Here is a 20,507-nt window from a genome sequence, read left to right on the forward strand (position 1 = left end):
GAACAAAAATATATATATAAAAAATGTATTACGGAATATGAAATAACATTTTTATCTTTCATTGTTCCGTACAAATACTTTTTATCTGGCTGTTTTAGTTGTTTATTTTAAATAGAAGTTTAGAAATATTTATCTCTTAATAAACTTAAATTGAAATGGTGGCCATATATACCAATAGGTTCACTTTTGGTATTCATAATTTTGAAATGATTTTAAAAAATCATTAGAAAAAAGCCCATTCAAAATATTAGGCTAGCTTGTTCTTGTTAGCATTAATTGAATTTTTAGTTTTTCCCACAATTGGAGCTTTGACCCCACTATTCAAACCAAAGCAGAATATTTAGACTAAGCAACATGCTGTAGATTGCATAATTATGCATGAATTTAGCTTAGGTGCTAAAAAAAAAATACATGTAATTTAGTGTAGTTTAATTAAACACAAATTGCAAGTGTTTAGTAATTTGTTCTAATAAGGACGCCATTAATTAAATTCTATTTGGAATCGAGTTCTATTCCTCGATGGGAGAAACAAAAAAAAAAAATTAAAACTCTAATTGAAGGTCCTTAGCCTACCCTGTAAATAAAAGGCAAGTGTATTCCATCAATACAGCCAAAATTTGACGATGTTAGAAGACTTCTCTCTCTAAAAAAGTTATTTTAAAATTTCGTGTATTTGAATTTTGTAAACTTGAACAAACATAGCGGGAGGAATTTCAAAATTTTCTATAAAAGAGCAATGTCAAAATTATTTTCCATTGTCTATCCTATAAATTATGTGTTTACAAGTGTCAAGTGTGAGTGTGTGTTTTATATTTAGAAAATGTATGATGGTCGTCTCTTTGAATTCTTACCAAACTTATCAAGTGCATCCTACTTATATTTGTAAGTTGAGCTTATTGTAGCTTTAAAAACTAATTACTTAATCTTTCTAGAGTAATATACTTTTATTTTAAATTTAGGTTGAGAAAATCATATTTAAGTCCTTTGAACTATCATCCTTCTTTAAGTCGATTCTATGAACCGTTAAGTGTAACACTGGGATACACAAAACTATTAATTTGTGAAAAAAAAAAAAAAAAAATTCATTATTAAGCGTTAGACGTTAAAATTGATGAAAAATATTTTTTCCCAAATTCTCCCACTTTGACACTTGAAATAGCATAATTATCCACTTATTATAATTATTAAAAAAGAATAATCTCACTTAAAAAAATAAATAAATAATAAATTAAAAAAAAAAACCTGAATTTTTATTTTCAGGGAGTGGTTAACATCCTTGCTTAGCTACCCTTTAAGGTGGTCAGAATAGACCTCCTTAAAACAAGTTAAAATAATACAAGACCTCCTACAAGTTTTTCTACTCTAAAGGTACGTGCCACTAGACTTGCCAATAGCAGTTTTCTAATGTATTGTGCGACAAATGTTATATATTGATGATGATAACAATTGTTTGATACTTTTAAAATTTCAATGGCTCCCTTAACATGTAATACATAAGTAGGGAATAATTTCACTCGACCCGGCCTGACCTGACCCATATAAACTGAACCCACATTGGCCCATCGATGATCGCAAGCTCTAAATCTGCAAGGCACGAGTCCATGGATACGGAGTTTCGGTCTGTGGAAGCTCTGGGAAGAGACTGTTCCAGGAACCAACATGACCACTTGGAGGCGGCAGCGTGTGATCCCATAAAATTTGAGACCGCGTCTAATTTCTGAAAATCCAGGACCATATTTGATCCTGAATAATTCGACTACAAAGTTACTTCGAAATAAGTAAGGAAATAGTCCAAATTCGAGGAGGAAAAGGATTCCGAGTCCAAACCTAACTTTGACGGCGCTCTTAAGTTGAGATAGAAGTGTGAAACTCTTTGCAGGTTACTTAGGCATCGGAGTGAGACCCACCGGTAACCCCAGTGCATTCTCTTGAAGGTGTCCCTTTTTTTGCAGTGATAAGGATTGAATGAACGAAAAGAACATCGAAGAACGCGTAGTTCATACCATATTGAAAAGTGTATAAACAAAATACATGTTTTTTTTCATAGTATTAACGGTGTATAGACAAATTTTTTTTTTTAAAAAAAATAAGTAATGTTATATACCATATAATTATTCCACTATGATGTCATGGCACTGCCAATTTACCTTTGTTAAAAGAAAAATAAAAGAAAATAATAAATTGATAGTGTCATGTTAGCATAGTATAATAACAGTAGACGATAATATAGTATCTAACATCACTCTTAAAAAATATGTATTTTTCACTTATACTCCGTTTGTTTCGGCGTAAAATGATTTCTTGAAAATGATTTCAGCATTTTACGATGTTTGGTAGGAGCGAAAATAATGGTCAACGAAAATCATTTTTGGTTTGACCATAAACCTTCTTTAATTTTTGAAAAATGATTTACTATTTTTAAAACCGTAAATCGTTTTTCAAAATTAAACTCATCGTCCTTGCATGCACATTATATCCGATTGTCGGAATCCGGCCACTGTAGCCGATGTTGGCAGCAAATTTCTGGCCGAATCCAGCCATGGTCAGAAGCCGGTCGGATCTGGCCAAAATGGCCGGGATCCAGCCTGATCCGACCGGATCTGGAGGAGTCCGGCCAGAATCCGGCATTTTGGCCGAATCTGGCCAAACGTACTCGCCGGAATTCGGCAACGGCCACCGAAAGTCGCCGGATTCAGACAACAGTTGTATTTTCTCCTTTCGTAATTTTTTCGTGCGAACCAAACGCTAAAAAATATTTTCTGGAAAATAATTTTTTTAAAAAATAATTTCATCGAAAATATTTTACGACGGAAACCATTTTACGTCGAAACAAACGGAGCATTACTCAAAAAAAAAAAATACGTGACACTTTTACACATCAATTCTTCTAACATAGTTTAAAAAAACATTACCCATAAGTTAATCTTCCTACCTAGTTTTCCTCTCCATTTGATCTTAATGAGCTTAAGTTGGTTATGAACAACTGAAACCCTTCAATCATCTATTCCAAAAAAAAAACAAAAAAAAAAAAAAATAACCCTTCAGTCATAGAATGAAATCATTTGTCCACACGTCCTTTCATGATTGATCCATGATCACTCCATCATGGTTGACACTCTTACAACTAATCAAGTAGCCTGAGCAAGCTTATGACTTAGGAATTCTAAAAAAATTTCTCTCAAATGTTTTTGGAAAATTTCGTGGTTAAAAAGGGAATAAGATTTTTTTTAAAAAAAACAAATTCTTAAGGTATTATATTTAAAAATAATAATTGATATTTAAAAAATCCTAACAAAAGAATATTTTTAATTTTAAGGAAAGTTAAACTGGAATGATGCTGGTAGAATCAAATTTTTATTTTTATTTTATTTTTATTTTTATTTTTTTAAAATTTTTGTTTCTTCCCACGAATGTTTTTGGTAAATTTCATGGTTGAAAGGGAGTAAGATTTTTTTTAAAAAAAAATTCTTAAGGTATTATTATATTGTGTAAATTTCCTCCACTCACAATTACTTAATTTAAAAATAATAATTAGTATTTAAAAAATCCTAATAATAGAATATTTTTAATTTTAAGGAAAGTTAAACTGGAATGATGCTCTATATAAGTTGCTAACCAACCATCGGTAATGTTAATACAATTTTCAACAGGTGTCACTTGCAGAGAGCTGGTGGCACAAGACCATTTCTTGGATCCAAAGCAACAGCTTTGACTTTTGCTCTAAATGGCATAATGGTCATTTCATGGAAAATGTAGCTTCCTGTAAGTTCCCAAGTGGGAAGGCCGAAGGCGGCTATTGATTCAACGACGATCAAATTGCAATAATTACCTCACGTGTTCCCATGACACTGAAAATACCATGGACTTGCCCAAAACCACGGAATTGCCATTTTCCACCGACCTCAGATTCAGCAATTTTCGAGAAATTGGTACCTCCCGTGTACCCAATTTTTTTTTACCGAGAAGTAAGTATCAAAATAGTGCGAAACTTAATTTATTAAAAATTATTAAAATAATTAATAAAAAAATTATATGAATTTTAATTAATAACTTTCACATCATCTTGATACTCATTTTTTGGTAAAAAAAATTGATACCTCTAATATTTCTTGCAATTTTCAGTTCGCAAATACGAAAATGGTATGTTTAAGATTGTGTTAAGAAGTTTAAAAAGTATTTCTAGTACATAGAAATACGTGCAAAGTAAAAAAAAATAGTTTGTTTAGTAAAAATTTCAAAAAATACTTCTCTAAATTTTTTCTCTAAAAAAAAGGTCAAAATGCACTTTTGAAAAAAACCTTTAAAATGAAGTTATTTTTCAAAAGCTTTTTTATTTTTTTTTTAATATAAAAGTTTTATTTTGTAACACAATCTCAAACAGGCTCTTATAACACTTGCAATTAGGAGTATACAAGGGGGTAGTTATTGATCAAAAATAACCGGTAACTGCTAATAACTGAAAACCAAAAGTCCTATTCTACATTTAAGAAAGTGAAAGTGATTTCTTTAACATTATTTTAATATAATTTTTTTATATTTTTTATTTATTATAAATAATATTTAAATGATTTATCTTTTTTTTTTTTTTTTTTATCAAAAAAAATTTATTTGAACGTAGAAGTAAAAATTAATTTGATCCCATACATTTAAAGAAAATTAAAAGAAAGTTACCGTTAATACTCTTATAAGACTTAAATGCTTAACCAGGTGTCCAAATGAAAGTATAGTCTGAATTACGTATCATTATTGGACATCAAAATTGCTGAATCTCTTTCCCGCCCCAAAACAAGACAAGCATCAATCTTTTGCGTAGTGGTCATTTCGTAGTTTTGAGGAATCAAAGGCCTTGTTTTCAAGTGATCGGTTTTACTGTGACTCATTTGCACAGATTTTATTTTATTTTATTTTTTTTCATTTTCTAATATGAGGAGTTTGAATACTTTTAAATTATTATTTTTTAGAATTTAAATTTTATTTAATTTTGTCTCAAATTTTCTAAATCATCTAAATATAATTTTAAAAAATAAAATTTTCAAATATTTATAAATTTAAATATATTTTTTTTTAAAAAAAAAAAATTAAACACCAAAACGATACCTAAAATACAACCCTATGATGTTTTATGGAATGTTACAAATCCCATGATGTCATTGAAGTCCTCCTCACCTAACCCAAAAAAGTTGACTTGACTACTGCCTTGGAATAATTGACATGTTATATGGTACCAGTACCACCCCTGGAGACGTAAAAGTAGAAGTCTACTGTGAGAAAAAAGTGCGGTAAATTATAATTTAATTTTGATTTTTTTGTATATATATATATATATTTTTAAAAAAATTATATTTTATTTAATTTTTTTCTAATTCATTCTCACGAAGTCAAATCTCAAATTTAGTGCAATAAATTATAATTTAATTTTGATTTTAAAAAATTTAACACCCAAACGGATAACCTTTAAATCAAATATATATATATATATATATATATATATATATATATATATATATATATATATATATATATATATTCCAAAATTCAAAGTGTAGAATCAAAAAGGTAGAGCCGTGTACACATCTTGCCCCATCGAGACGCTTGTTAAAGTTTTGAAGAAGAGGCCCACCAACGGATAATTCTTTCACTTTCTCCTCTCAAATAATAGAAAATTTTAAAATTCACTATATAAACTATATTTCGAGAATGTCCTCAATGCATATACTATAGTATTTACTATTGCATACAAATTTCAAATAAAAATGGATTTAATAAATAAGAGGAGCTTTTCTTCTTTTTTTTCTTCTTCTTTTTTTAAGAAAGTACACATACACCCCTCTTGAATTTTCAGTCAATTTGTAATGTTCTCTCAAACTTTGAATTGAAGCAATGTCATTCTCAATTACCAAAAAATTGCAATGTACCCTCATATGACTGCCCCTATTAATTATCAAAAGTACAAATACCCTTATTTTTTATTTTTAAAGAAAAAAAACCCATGATGGTTGCGGCCCTTGTGGGTCTTGTGAAGACCCGCATTGGCCGTGGGTGGATTTGGTGAAGACCCACAGCTGGTCTATATATATATATATATATATATATATATATTCTTGATTTTTGTACATATTTTTTTTTTGTAATTTTTTCTAAATTTTTATAAGGGTATTTTTGTCATTTTTTAGTACAAAGGGCACTACAATTTTCTCGTGACATTGTTTCAATCGAAAGTTTTGGAAAACATTACAAATTGCCTCATAGTTTGAGGGGTCCTTTTAATTTTTTATTTTTTATTATATAAATCAAAATAATTGATAACTCCATAAGAAAGAGAAAACATATTAGATTAGTGTAGGTGGGTTTTGTCTTTACCTATTGTTAATCCCATTATTGAAGTAATTGGACAAGATAATGGGCCCCAAAGCAAAGTAATTAATATGAGGTTTACTGGAGGAGAAGGTAAGCTATAATGTTAGCAAATCTAAAGGGATATGTACAAATTTTAATCTGCAGGGATATATAATTCTGCTTATATTGTCTATGATTGGTCAGATATTCCATTTCATTGGTTACTTTTAGATTTAAAAATATTTTAATAATGCAATATTATATTCATTTTCAAATGGGCATTAGAACTGCTTTAACATGGCCAACAGAGGATTCCATTAAATTTAAGGTACATCTAAATAGATTTACAAATTCTTTAATGGGGCTTAGTGGTCCTAACGCATTGTTTAGGTACACTTCCAAATACTTGGTTGTCCCAAACTCTTATTTAATGATAAGTTATACCTGCTTTTGATTCCAAATCTTTGAGGCTGCCTTTTTCGATAAATGTTGTTTGCAGAATATATATTTTTTTTTTACATGTCCACACAAGAGGTGGAAGGAGAATTTGAACTAGTGACCTTCGTTTCATGAGGCGTGATCTCCAGCCGATTAAGCCACTTCTTAGAGACATAATGAACTTGTTTATTAGCCCTCTTTTGCAGTAATTTTTTATTTCTCAATTTGAAATTCATTTTTTTTATTTCTTTCAACACCTAAAAACTCAGGTATGGAGTTACCCAATGATTTTTTTTTTTTTTCAGCATCAACAAAAACCCATGTTTATTTCTCTTCTACAAGAATTTTCACTAGGATTGTCATTTTTAAGTGGTTAACACGATAAGTCTCTTAAAATACGACACGTCAATCGGTGTGAAATGAGTGTGAAGAATAGCGTTATTCATCTATATAATTGTAATTTGATTACCAAACATTGAAGTTGCTTACAATTGTAACACTAAAAAAGATGAATCAGCCATATACGACACCCTTATCTCACCTTTATTTTATTTAGTTGTTGGAGTAATAGTGTTTATTTGTTCTTAGATTTTTATTTTTTTTTAATATGTAGCATTTCTTAAAAAGGAAAAAAAAATAAAAAAGGAACCCTTCTAGAATGAGACCCTATTAGGGAAGAAAAAGTCCAAGTGGGGCACTCGATGACATTAATAGAAAGTTGAGAGAGAAAGTTGTATACGGAGTCGGAGACGTATAATCGGACATTAGAGAACAGAACATTTTGCAAAGCTGTAAAATTTTTTTTTTTTTTTAAAAAAAAAAAGTAAGAGAAAGGAAAAGTACATGAAAACGGGTGGCTTTGAAAAATGGGAAAAAGTAAGCAGAGGGAAAAGGACGGATTGGGCAGATTGGAATGGTCTAAACGTCACGCTTCTTCAAAGTTCTATAAATTTCCTTCTATCTCTTAAGGTAATCTGAAAAAAAAGTAAAAAAAATAATAAAAAAAGCGCAATATTCAAGGTGGGTCTATTTGGGAAGGGAGGGAGAGGGAGAGCTTGTAGTGTAAAATACTGTACAGTCTGTACTCCGAAATATACGATCAAAAAGTCAAAGTAATATAGGAGGGAGTATATATCTGGAAGAAAGGCTCACTGGTTAGGGTTTTCAGGTTTCTCGGGGCTCCTCTCGCTGTTTCAGTTTCTGGGTATTGCTCAGAGAGTCATAATAAGTATTTCTAGAGCTGGGTCTTCTGCCATATGTGTTGGAATACTCTGTTTTTCGCTTCAAGTTTTGGGTTTTCTATGCAGTTTCTGGTGGTTCTGGGGGTTTGAAGAGGTAGTTGGTGGTTTTGTGAATTTGGTGTCTGAAGGGTTTGTTCAGGTTTGAAGGGTCTTTTTCTCTACTTTTAGTTTCTGGGTCTTCGGACAACTATGTTGTGTTGGTGAATTTAAGGTTTTGAAGGTTTATTCTTTCGTTAGGTTGGTATTTGGATTTGGGTTTGTGTTTGTGTTTTAGCTTGTATCTTTTTGGTGCTTCTCTAAGTCTACGGACTAGGAGGTGATGAAGTGGTAGTTCGGCTTTGCTCGAGAAGCTAGTTGCAGTCTATGATTTAGGAGTTTCTAGTTACTTTGGTTTTGCAAAGGGCTTTGAGATTTCTGGTTTTGTTTTGGGTGGATAGGTGAAGGTGTTGTTGATGATGATGTTGATACATGGGTAGTAGAAAGGGGAAGGCTGGTGCAAAAGATGATAATAAAGTTATGACCGGGATGCCGAGCTTCGTTCCTGCAATACCCACTTCCAATTCCCTGTAAGTTTCCTTCTATTCCTCTCTTTTAGAGGCTCAACTTTGGTTTGAATTTTACTGTTAAATTTCTTTGGCTGTAAAGGTTCACTGGTTACTAATGACTCATCCTGGAATTTCCTTCTTGAAATATGTTTCTGGGTTGGTTTACCTGCTCTAGCTTAATATTGGTGATATGATGGATGTGCTTTGGTAATTAACGTCCGTTGATACATAAGAGAAATTCTTGTATGCTGCGGAAATTTGAACCTTATGCTCTGTTGAGTTGTTGGCAAAGCATATGAGATAAAAAAAAGAAATTTAGATTAAAATATTGGATTTATGTTTTTTCATTAATTGAGGTAATGAATACTCCATTATCTGAATTTACTGCTATTTGGTCTTGTTGAAAAGAGTTCGCCATCTTCTGAATGAGAAACAGAATAAAATATGCTCTTTTCCTGTCTTCTCTGCAACTTTTTGGCGGCTACATAGAATTTTATTTTTCTCATTATATCTGATGTTGCATCTAGAGCCAATGTTTCTTTTGTAATTGTGTAGGGATATATTGTAGTACAATGTAGTTTTTATGGTTCAATCAGAACAATGATGTGGGGAGAAAAGGGGGGAGAAAAGAGGTGGGGGGGGGGGGGGGGGGGGTTCAAATTCCATGGTTGAAATGTTTTATTAGAGCATCGTAATGATCAGTCTTCATCCCCCTATTTATTCTGGTGTAATTATTTTCCTTTTCACAGTTTTTTTTTCCCAAATTTGTCCTCAACTTTTCTATAATAACATTTTTTTTTATAAGTAAAATGCAACTTTATGGCGCCCCTACGATAGCATGTTGAAAATGCAATAAAAAGATTTAGTTGATAAGGCATAGTGTACTAAGATGGATGAATTCAGTCATAACTAATCATTCAATACTGAGTGCCATAATTATGATGATTTTGTCAGACTACAAGTTAGGTTGGGAAGTTCAATCATGATTTGAACATATGCAGCTTTTTCAGGATCATTATATATTTCTGTGGATGGATAGTTTTTTTCTTAGCATACTTTTAGCTTTTAGACCTGGCTAGAGAATATGGATTCAATGACTTTTTAGGATTCTAATTTATCACTAAATTTTATTGTTGATGGTTCTGATGATCTCGTGGCTTTCAGTGGCACAGAAGGAAACACCATTCGTTCCTCTCGAATTTCGGACTTTGGAACATTTGAGCAATCACTTGGATTTCGTGTAGAGGATGCTGTTGACCTAAGTATGTAGTTAACATCTCCATCTTTATCAGAAGTGGACTTGTTCTTCCTGATGCTATTTCATTTACTACTTATACATTGTCTCTTTTTTAATTTTCTTTAACTTATTTAAGTACATAACCAGTATTGCCTACTGAAGTATTGAAGAGAATGTGTTGTTTCCAACATCTTTTTCTTTGTCATGTGGCACGAGGCACTTGACAATGTCTATGTGGTGAATAAGCTTATAGATATGAGTTTGCTGGTGATTTTCCTCATAAATATGAACTAGCCTACCATGTCAGCTGATTCCTATGGCCTCATAAATGTATCCTTTGTAATTCGTTTTTTCCCTTTTGCATAATTTTTTTTTTTCATTCATATTTTCTAAAATCCTTAAGCATGATTTAGAAATGCATGTAACTTCAGGGAGTATAGGAATTAACATTGCAGAGAATATCACTCTGTTGTTTCTGAATTGCTTAAAATGCAATTTGGTCATGCATGTCATAGTATGCACTAAGAAGCTTAAGAAGTTTGCAAAATATGTAATGACATGATTTGTATAATTTCAGGATGCATATTTCTCTTCTTTCATGTCACATGCTTCTTAACCCCTTATTTTCCTATTTGATATATAATTCTTTTTTTGCTCTGTTTTAGATCCTGTATATAGCCAGATGAAGTCAAGTAGCCAGGCTCTAGGTACAGACGTTCAATTTGCCACTTTAAATAAGGTAAGTCTTTATATTTCATTCGAAGTTGCTTGCTTCATTCAATAAAATTGATTCTAACTTAGCTCTTGTGCTCTTTTTCTCTCACATTGTGGGATTTAGTCACTTGCATCGTCAGATATGAATCTGTCAGCTGCTATTGCGGGGTCTCACATGTTACAACTACGAAAAGAACCACAAGCGAATCTGGTTTCAACATCTGGTGGCCATCGCGAAAACTGGGGAGAGTCCACTATGGCAGAAGCAAGCCCAAGGACTGATACCTCAACGGATGACACAGATGACAAGAATCAAAGGGTGATGTCTCTTGTATTGGTTATTAATCTTATTATTGCTGTTTAGAGATCAGATCATCTATGAATTCCTCTCAGCAATGCTACTACGTGCTAACTTGGTGCTTAAAGTAATGTCTCTTCATTAATATTGTATGATAATTTCGTAAATTTGGAATAATTGAAAGGAGAAAAAGAGAGGAGAAGTAATCGAAAGAAGAAGAGAATTGTCTTATTCTTCTTTGTAGTTCCATACAATTACAAAGGTTTAAATAGAAGAGACCTACAGACTACTATGGAAAGAAATAATGACAGATTACAATCAAAATAATTATAGGAATAAATCGAGAATATCTTCAACACGTATTGAGTACTAACTTTGCTTTGGAGTTTCCATGTGAAAGTAATATTACATACAAGAAAATTTTCTTTCTCATTGTAAAACTTGGCTACGCTTTAGCAGTGGATTTACGCTCTGTGTTTTCCTTGTACAGCATGAAAGGGGTCTATCAATTGTTGTTGCAGCCTCTGATTCCAGTGACAAATCAAAAGAGAAATCTGGGGATCAAAAAGTAACATGATTCGGACAATTTATATTCAGATAATGTCAGATCAGCATGATTGCATATTTAATTTTTGAAATCAAAATCTTGCAGACATTACGCCGACTTGCTCAAAATCGTGAAGCTGCGAGAAAGAGCCGATTAAGAAAAAAGGTAGGCCCTTTGTGTCCACAATACTTCATCATGAACTTTCTTTTCATGTTAAGCTGCTATATTTTTAATGTGTAATTGCTGCATTTGCTGGAATGCATCTTGCTCTATCGAATACTAAATTATGTTTGTGATTTACTATTATTCTAAACATCTAATTTAAATTTTATCTCTTCTCTACTTTATAGGCATATGTGCAACAGCTTGAGAGTAGCCGGCTAAAGCTAACCCAACTTGAGCAAGAGCTCCAACGAGCCCGTCAGCAGGTCCGATAATGCTATCCTATACTGTTTTCATTTTCTATACTACTCTTACCCTCTTTCCTTTCAATTTGAGGGTTTTGGGCATCGCCTTTCTTATGTTTCTATTATTGTTTTTTTCTTGTAGGGAATATTCATTTCGAGCTCAGGAGATCAATCCCATTCAATGAGTGGAAATGGTATTTGAACTTCTTTTTCCCATTTGATTGTTTATGGTTTGCTTATGTGCCTGGGGTTAGAAAATTGATCAAAGAATGAATATCTCTAATGACTTTAGAATCATTTTTCTTAATATTTTGTGTGGAAGGCCATTAAAAAAAAAAATTTATTTTGCAGTTGTAGCTTTCAAATATGCGAGTATGGAGTTTTATGATTGTTAGAAAGGGTACTATTGTAATAAAGAGAAAATAGTATATTTGTCATTGTTGTATTTTTCCTACTGTATGTTATGGGATTTGGCTTATGTGCTATAGTAAAAACTACAGCACATATGCGGTAAAAATAACCAAAGGTTGAGATTTAACCAACAAAAATTTTAACCAAACGTCGTCGTTCTTAAATGTCCAAGGCTCCAAGCAAACGTTTGCTCAATCGATGACCTGACGCCCTTTTTTCAATGGAAAATGGTACAGTTGCTTTTTCGGGGGCTAATTCGTTCCATCCAGCAGGCATATTTTGGGGCAATGAGTTTGGTGGTGTGTTTTTGGAGCTAGGTCAGCAGATCAAGTTGGGAGCTTTCAAGGTTTGGTGGGTGGTGACTCAATGCTCGAGGAGGTGGTGACCCAATCAGTGAGGCCCAACCAGAGTTTGGAAAATGGGTGGCCTGAGTTGTGCAAGCTTGGGTTGGTCAATATGGGGTTTGGGTCTGGTGGGTTGATGAGCGGGAGTGCTACAGTGTTTGAGATGAATTGTGCCATTTCAAGGACTTCTAGCTGCCCACCAATGGTAGCCCCAACGATGTCCAAAGCCAAAGGCAAAGTGTCAGCACCGGCGGAGAAGATGAGTTATGTCGCTGGGAGAGAGAGAGCTTCAAGAAGACAAAGGCAGACAAGGTATTGCAAAACACGGAGGTGGGTGGGTGTATATGTGTTTTATTCACTATCCAATACTCCCACCATCTTATTATTAGTTCCTATATATGTTTTTATTTTCTTCTTTTGATAAGTAAAAGAATGGATAGAAACACAATAAACTTCTTCCAAATGGATTTTCCATCATGGATTTGGCCGCTCCTTATTCTCAGGCACCTATACATCAAGAAACTCCACCATCAGAGAGTACCCACTGGACCTCAAAATCCCACTTGCTTCATGGAACGAATTAGCCCCTAAAAAAGAAACTACCATTTTCCATTGAAAACGGCATCAGGTCACGGCTTGAGCAAACGTTTGCTTGGACGTTTAAGAACAACGACGTTTGGTTAAAATTATTATTGGTTAAATCTCAACCTTTGGTTGTTTTCACAGCAGATGTGCTGTAGTTTTTACTACAGCACATAAGCTGGATCCTATGTTATGAACCTCTCTTTTTGTGTAAACTCTAATCTTGACAATTATTAAATTAGATTAATATCTTTATTGCATGTGCACGATACACAGTATGCAAGGTCAATGTGCAATTCGAAGTGGGCATGTCAAATGGGTTGCTTATCTTAATCCATAAAGGGTTTCAGATGTGCCAAGCTGTTCATGCAATTTATAGCTCATTGAAGGCTTTTTGCCAGACTTGCATGGGATGAACTCAAACCTGCATTGCAGCTTTATTTTAAATGAATATCTCAAACAGGTTGTTGGCTTGCCTACTTGAAATCAGTGTGACATGAAGATTCATTTATATTTGGTTTGGCCTACTTGCTCCAAAGGCCCAAAGTTGGAGAGCTTATTCTGTCATTCAAACCACATTAAATGGATGATTCTCTAAACATCAGTCTTGATTTCATTCCATCTGACTCTCATGAATTGCATGATTTGTTCAGCTGCGGTCTGTCTCTTTTTCTGGCTATAAATTTTAGTTTAGCAACTCAAAAAGAAATAGAGAAATCTTACTTGTTAAGGTCTCTTTACTCAGTTAATTAGAACCAGATGAATCAGTATGCTTATTGAATCATTGAATAACATTCTGTCTGTTATGTACAGATCAGATTTTGTTAGGTAGAGTATTCCAAGTAATTTGGAGTGAAAGATATGTTCAACTTTTTCTCTACATGCATTGCCTTTTCATTTGATTGTGTTTTGGTCTTCTGACTCCCAATAAGAACTATTCTGATGTTAGATACTTTCCAAATTTTGCATCTCTCTGCTCTAATGGTAGCGCTGCTTATTCTTCCTTGTATCCACTTCTTATTCTTTTTTTTTTCTTTTTTTAAGAAAAATTTACTGTCCCTTGTTTCATATTGGGCTTTGATGTAGTTTTTTTTTTTTTTATTAATTATTATTATTATTATTATTATTATTATTATTATTTATTTATTTTAAGTCTGTGTGGCTGAAGTTTGGCTCTTACACATAACATCATGCCTTAGAGATGAATGCAGCGCCCTATATCAATTTGGTTCCCTTTGAAATTTGTTAGATTCTAATATATCTATCTGATGTTTTTGGAGGAGAAAAGCGATTTTCATACATGATTACCTTCTTTTCCTGGTTCATGAGTTTGAGTATAATTCTCGTCACTGTTTACCAATACTAATGGTCATATTTTCATTTGATAAGTAATCGACACATATCATTTAAAAGCGTAAAGTGCTCCTAAGTACACAATAAGTATATAAAAAGAAACACTTAACTAGAGTAAAAAGAACAAGAAAATTACTATAACTAATCATTACACGAGAAACATAAGCAGCTGTCCAAAGATAGAAAGTTTTGAAGAATAAGAACTTAATTTCCTTCAATGTCCTCTCTCGTTCCTCAAAATTTGTCATTTCTTTCTCTCCATAAACACCATAAAAGGCATGTAGGCATCATCTTCCACACAACAACGCGTTGTGTATTGCTGGTAGGCCACCAAGAAGCATATAGGTTGACTACATGTCTTGCCATAACCCAGGGCAATCCAAAACGATTGAAAAAGTCAATTCAAATGGCATAAGCCATGTCACAATGAAGAAGAAGATGGTCCACGGACTCCCAATTATTCTTGCACATGCAGCATTTGTCCACCACAATGACGTCCCTCTTCTTGAGGTTATCCATGGTAAGAATCTTACTTAAAGCTGCCGACCAAGCGAAAAGGGTCACCCTCAAAAGAGCCTTAGTTCACCAAATACTCTTCCATGGGAAGTGGCAACCTTCACTACAAACCAAAGAACAATAGGATTTAACCTTAAACAACTCTTTTTGGAGGGGACTAATGGTCATAATACATGTTGCAGCTATATAAATTATTAACTTTGATATTAATTTTCTAGATTTTGGTAGATGACACAATCAGATATAAAACTTGGTCTGAATGCATCGAACCCTTCATCATTTATTTGCTTCCTCTGAGGTGCATATAAGTGGTTTCTTGGCTAGTTCCTTAAGGAGTTACAGTTGTTGACTGTGTGTTTGCATTGGCTTTTAGGTTTGTATAAGTTAGCTACATTTTCCGACATAAACTTTTATGGTGTGGGTTTTGGACCATTAATAGAACTGGTGAAACTAGTCAGTTTGGTCTGAGCATGTAATGATTCTCGGGTTCCAGGTTATTGAATGGTTTTTGTCTTGTGTAATCTTCATTGTGAAATTTCTTTGAATGATCCCAATTTGGATGTCATTATTGACATGGCAGATTACACATGGTTTGTTATTACATGGCAGATTACACATGGTTTTGTGGTTCACACTTACCTGTCTGTTTTCTTGCTTTGTTGGTGCCAGTGGTGCTAAGATTGCCATTTGATAAAGCAGATCCTTAATGGTAAAAGATCTGACATGTTGATGAACTGGCATACAGGCGCCTTGGCATTTGACGTAGAGTATGCACGGTGGCAAGAGGAGCACAATAAGCAGATAAATGAGCTGAGGACTGCAGTCAATTCACATGCGGGTGACACTGAGCTTCGCACCATTGTTGACAATGTTGTTGCGCACTTTGATGACATTTTCAGGCTGAAAGGCACTGCAGCGAAAGCTGATGTTTTCCACATCTTGTCAGGAATGTGGAAGACACCAGCTGAGCGGTGTTTTTTGTGGATTGGAGGCTTCCGATCATCTGAACTCCTCAAGGTCAGTTTCCTTTTCGTGCTTTCTGTTCTCATATGAAGAAGATAAAGATGTGACAGTGGAATAGGAATCTTTTTGACAGAATTATCGGCTCTGATTGTTAATGTGTTATGGGGGTGTTTTTTGTTTTTGGTTTGACAAAGTGTTCTGAGTGTTTTGTAAACATTTTGTGTTTTGAGTTGCTTGTTAATATTTGTATTTCGAGAACAGAAAACGAAAGAGAGAAGAGAATTTTAACAAACGGAGCCATCGTGTTTTCCTGAAAGAATTGAGGCATGCTTGTGTGTGCAATAGATTTAATGATTTGTGTTTATTTGAATAGTGTAGATGGCTTTTGGTGTGAGATTTATTTATTATTATTTATTTTTAAGGTAGAAGCAATTCCCACACCTATATGGGATTGAAACTGATTTCTCACCCTCCACCTTTTTAGGTAGACTCAACTCACACCTATATAGGTTGAAGACTGATATCTCACCATCTACCTCTTTTTTATGGGGGAAGAGATGCCATTTGTTTCAAAGACTGTTTGCTTCTCAGCTTGAGAATATATTTGTCTTATTTTTTATAGAAATAGAAATATATTTGTCTTATTTTTGATAGAAATAGAATTGTAGAAGTACAAAACTTGGATCTGCCAAACCGTGCGAAAATATGGCATAGAAAATCTTTAGCTTGTAGGTAGAAATGTATCTGAGCATACATGTGTGAGCTCAGGATCTAAATTGTATATACATACTGTTTCCGAGTAAAATTAAAAGAAAAAGGTGAGAAAGTTTATGCAAGATTTAATTCCATAAGAGTATAATCCAACAAGAACAGCAACAAGAAGAAGCACACTCCAAAAGAAAAGGGGAGAAAGGGAAGAGGCCCCGGCCCCTTTTTTTTTTGGTTTTGGGGGGGGGGGGGGGGGGGGGGACTTTGGAGGAGATTAAGTATTTATTTTTCAACCGATTGTATCTTTGGGCAACGGTTTATGTTTCTCCTTTGATTATTAGTTATCATGATTTTTTTATTTTTTATATTTTTTTGGCCTTACTAGCTACTAGTTAGGTGGCTTTTCTTGTATAATTTGTGTATATGGGGTGCCTTATGCTTTTAATGATATCTCGATTGGTTATCAAAAAATTGAAATATTCAATACCTGGCTACTATATAGTCAGAAATTTTTCGTTATTTTTTAAAATAATTTGCAATAGTTTTAACTGAATTTCCAATGGTGCAGCTTCTTGTGAATCAATTGGAGCCTTTAACTGAGCAACAATTGGTAGGCATCTACAACTTGCAGCAATCATCCCAGCAGGCTGAAGATGCTCTGTCACAAGGCATGGAGGCATTGCAGCAATCACTGGCTGACACGTTGGCTAATGGTTCACCTAGCCCATCAGGAACATCTGGGAATGTGGCAAACTATATGGGTCAAATGGCCATGGCCATGGGAAAGCTTGGAACACTTGAGGGGTTCCTACGCCAGGTAATTTTGTTTTTGATTTGATCCCACTTGTTTGCTTTCCCAGTCTGGTTTCTACGCACATTGCAAGGAAGGGCAGAAGATGAAATGAAAGTCAGAATCATGAAACAGGCCGGATTTGGATTTGAAGTGGCTTTTTATAATTACTAATTCAGATTGCTAGTTTTCTTTCTTTTAGACTAATAAGAAAGAGCAGGATAATCTGTACATATGGTAGAATGCTGCTTCTAACCCCAAGGGGTAGCTATCGGCTGGGACCACGCCTCATGAAGCGAAGGTCACTAGTTCGAATCTCCCCTTCCCCTCCCCCTTGGGGCCAATTACTTAATCAAAAAAAAAAAAATGGTAGAATTTTGCTTCTTGCTACTATTGCTTTAAAAATGTTTAGTCTATGTAATTATTGTAAAACAGTAGGTAATCTGGAAATGTAAATGTTTTCTGGAATGGAGGAATTTCGTTATATATATATATAAAATTTATGTTCGCCTAAAATCACTTTTTCTGGTGTTTGGGACATGAGGATTAACCCAAATTCTACATGTAAATGTTGCATTTGTACATGTTTTTCAAAGCATTATCCTCTAACATTGCTAGGTTAGTATTTGGGGTTGGGTGGAACGATTTGTAAAGTTGAACGGTGATATAGAAATTATGCATCCTCCCAAAATGATTGCCCCCACACTAAAAGAAAGAAAGTGTGTAGCTAAGCCTTGGGATTGGTTAATTGTTCTGTTTTCATTTCAATAAAACTTTTTTTATTTGGAGTACTTTTTGTGCCATAGTTCCTGTTATGATCAAATATAGGCTTAGAACTGAAAGCGATTCATTCGCAAGTACTCTTCTTAAGTCCCATCATCATAAGTATTCTTTTTCCTTTTCAAATAATCTAAAGCCTGTAATGTCTGTCAAGAATTAAAATTTAATTCTAATTCACTTCAAGTCGTGCTTCTTTTCATCATTATAGGTCCACTTATTGGACATGGTTTACCAAAGGAGAGCTTTTCTTTTGCAGATAAAATCTTTGTTAATTTATCACTGGGAAATTGTTGAAAAGTTAGGTGTTTGTATTAGAGTTATCTTATGTTTTCCATCAACTCAGCTTGCATGAGTAAAATATATCAGATTTGGCATTTTTTTTTTAATATTTTCTTTACAGCATTTTAAAATGGATTGTCATTTGCATTCAAAATACATTGACCTCTTTGGGTTTTATTCAATAATCTCTTGGTTTGTTTGCAGTGGAACAATCCAAATATAAAACGACTCTTGCTAGTTTTGATGCGACATATGTATAACCTAGTCCTCTTGTAACTGTACATAAATCAGATTTATAACACTTTTCTTTCCCCTTTCCAGGCTGATAATCTGCGTCAACAAACACTACAACAAATGCACCGAATTTTGACGACCAGGCAATCGGCACGCGCGCTTCTTGCAATAAATGACTACTTCTCTCGTCTTCGAGCCCTCAGTTCTCTCTGGCTTGCCCGGCCACGAGAATGAGAAGCACACAAGTCCCCTTGATGAAGTTATTCTGTAGACTAAATTATCACCAAGCTTTGAGTTGCTGGAGGATCAGCCATATGATTCACCATTAAGCGGGACTGCAGCTGTTCTTTGGCTTGATATTCCTCCTTTTGGGAGCCGGTTGTGCAGTGAGGTCACATTTGTTGTTGATATAGTTGCCATCTGAAGTTCTAGTGTCATATATGTTTACTAGGTCTTTGATTCTCATTTCTTATGTTTAAAACTATAGTGCCAATAATCTGATTATGTTTAGATGTTTAATAGAACGGGGAAGGAAAATAGGGTAGTGTTTGTAATGTAGGTTACAGCTCTCAATTTGTATACCAGAATCAGATTATATATTGGTGGAAGAGTCCCTTTTGGGGTGTTTGGACATTTTTCACTTTTTTTTTTCTCCTTTAGTTATGTAAATATGTTTTTGCTCGCAATTTCGTGGGTTTTAAGATTAATTGGGCAGGTTGGCTCCAGGTTTGGTTGTAGGGGTAAATCAATTATGCTCGTTTAGTTTATTAAATTAGTCAAACTCGTATAAATTCAGTTTGATTCATGTATGTTTGTATATGCTCGTATAATTTTATTTTTAATGTTTTTGTAGGAATGTTTTTAACTTTGTAATGAGAATATCTTGAGTATTTTAAATTTCGTTCTTAATGCGATAGATATAGTTTGAATTTTTATAATTGTGAGTATTGAAAGATGTGTCAGTGTGTTTATGTATGTGTATGTATATATATATACATATAAAACATACATAGGCTCGGTATTGAATTGTTTAAGAATCCAAAATAAGATTATAAGATATAATATGGATAGTCCATTTCATGATAAAATATATTTACAAAATATAATGTCCGGTGATAGTGATGTAAGTGAACCGAGTTGTTGAACTCAGTTTAACTTGAGCTCGGTCCACTTAATAAACAAGTTGAACTTAGAAACGTAGCTTAACTCGATTTAAACTCGTGAACAATATTTGTATAAACGCCTTTGATTACTAAGAGCCTTTCTGCTGTGGATTGCGAATGTTTGATTAACCGTATGACAGCTCGTATGAATTCTTAGTTGTCAAAACACATTTCCTTTGCCGGTAGATTGCAGCTCATTTTTTCTATTCTGTTTAGCCTTCAAATCTTTTGGACTAGGATCTTCATCCTTCCCAAAAACGTGATTCGGCTTTTGGAGCAGAAGTTCAACAGATTTTTGTGGAATGGCAATGATGAGAAGGCTAGAGCTAAAGTGGCTTGGGAGAAAGTTTGTTTGCCTAAAAGAGAGGAAGGTTTGGGTATTAAACGGTTGGCTGTTTGGAATTGTGTATCCATGCTTAATCATATTTGGAGTCTCTTCTCTCAATCAGGACCGTTTTGGGTGGCCTGGGTTCAGAAAAATTGGTTAAAAGGAAGAAGTTTTTGGGAGATTTTCATCCCTCAAAACTGTCCTTGGAGCTGGAAGAAGCTCCTAAACCTCAGAAGTATTACTAAGCAGTTTATCAGCTTTAAAGTTGGTAATGGCAATAACATTTTTCTTTG

General features: G+C 33.8%; 1 protein-coding gene across 1 annotated transcript; it reads left to right on the forward strand.

The window, feature by feature from the left end:
• The first annotated feature begins 7,832 nt into the window (after positions 1-7,832).
• LOC133872290 (transcription factor HBP-1b(c38)-like) lies at positions 7,833-19,356 on the forward strand. The gene is made up of 11 exons (XM_062309768.1): positions 7,833-8,581; positions 9,725-9,822; positions 10,463-10,536; positions 10,636-10,830; positions 11,300-11,377; positions 11,462-11,521; positions 11,707-11,784; positions 11,906-11,957; positions 15,715-15,986; positions 17,209-17,457; positions 18,811-19,356. The coding sequence occupies exons 1-11, from the start codon at positions 8,484-8,486 to the stop codon at positions 18,955-18,957; spliced, it is 1,401 nt and encodes a 466-aa protein (XP_062165752.1). The 5' UTR covers positions 7,833-8,483; the 3' UTR covers positions 18,958-19,356.
• Positions 19,357-20,507: the final 1,151 nt, after the last annotated feature.

The sequence above is a fragment of the Alnus glutinosa genome, chromosome 7 (assembly GCF_958979055.1).
Source record: "Alnus glutinosa chromosome 7, dhAlnGlut1.1, whole genome shotgun sequence".
Lineage (NCBI taxonomy): Eukaryota > Viridiplantae > Streptophyta > Magnoliopsida > Fagales > Betulaceae > Alnus > Alnus glutinosa.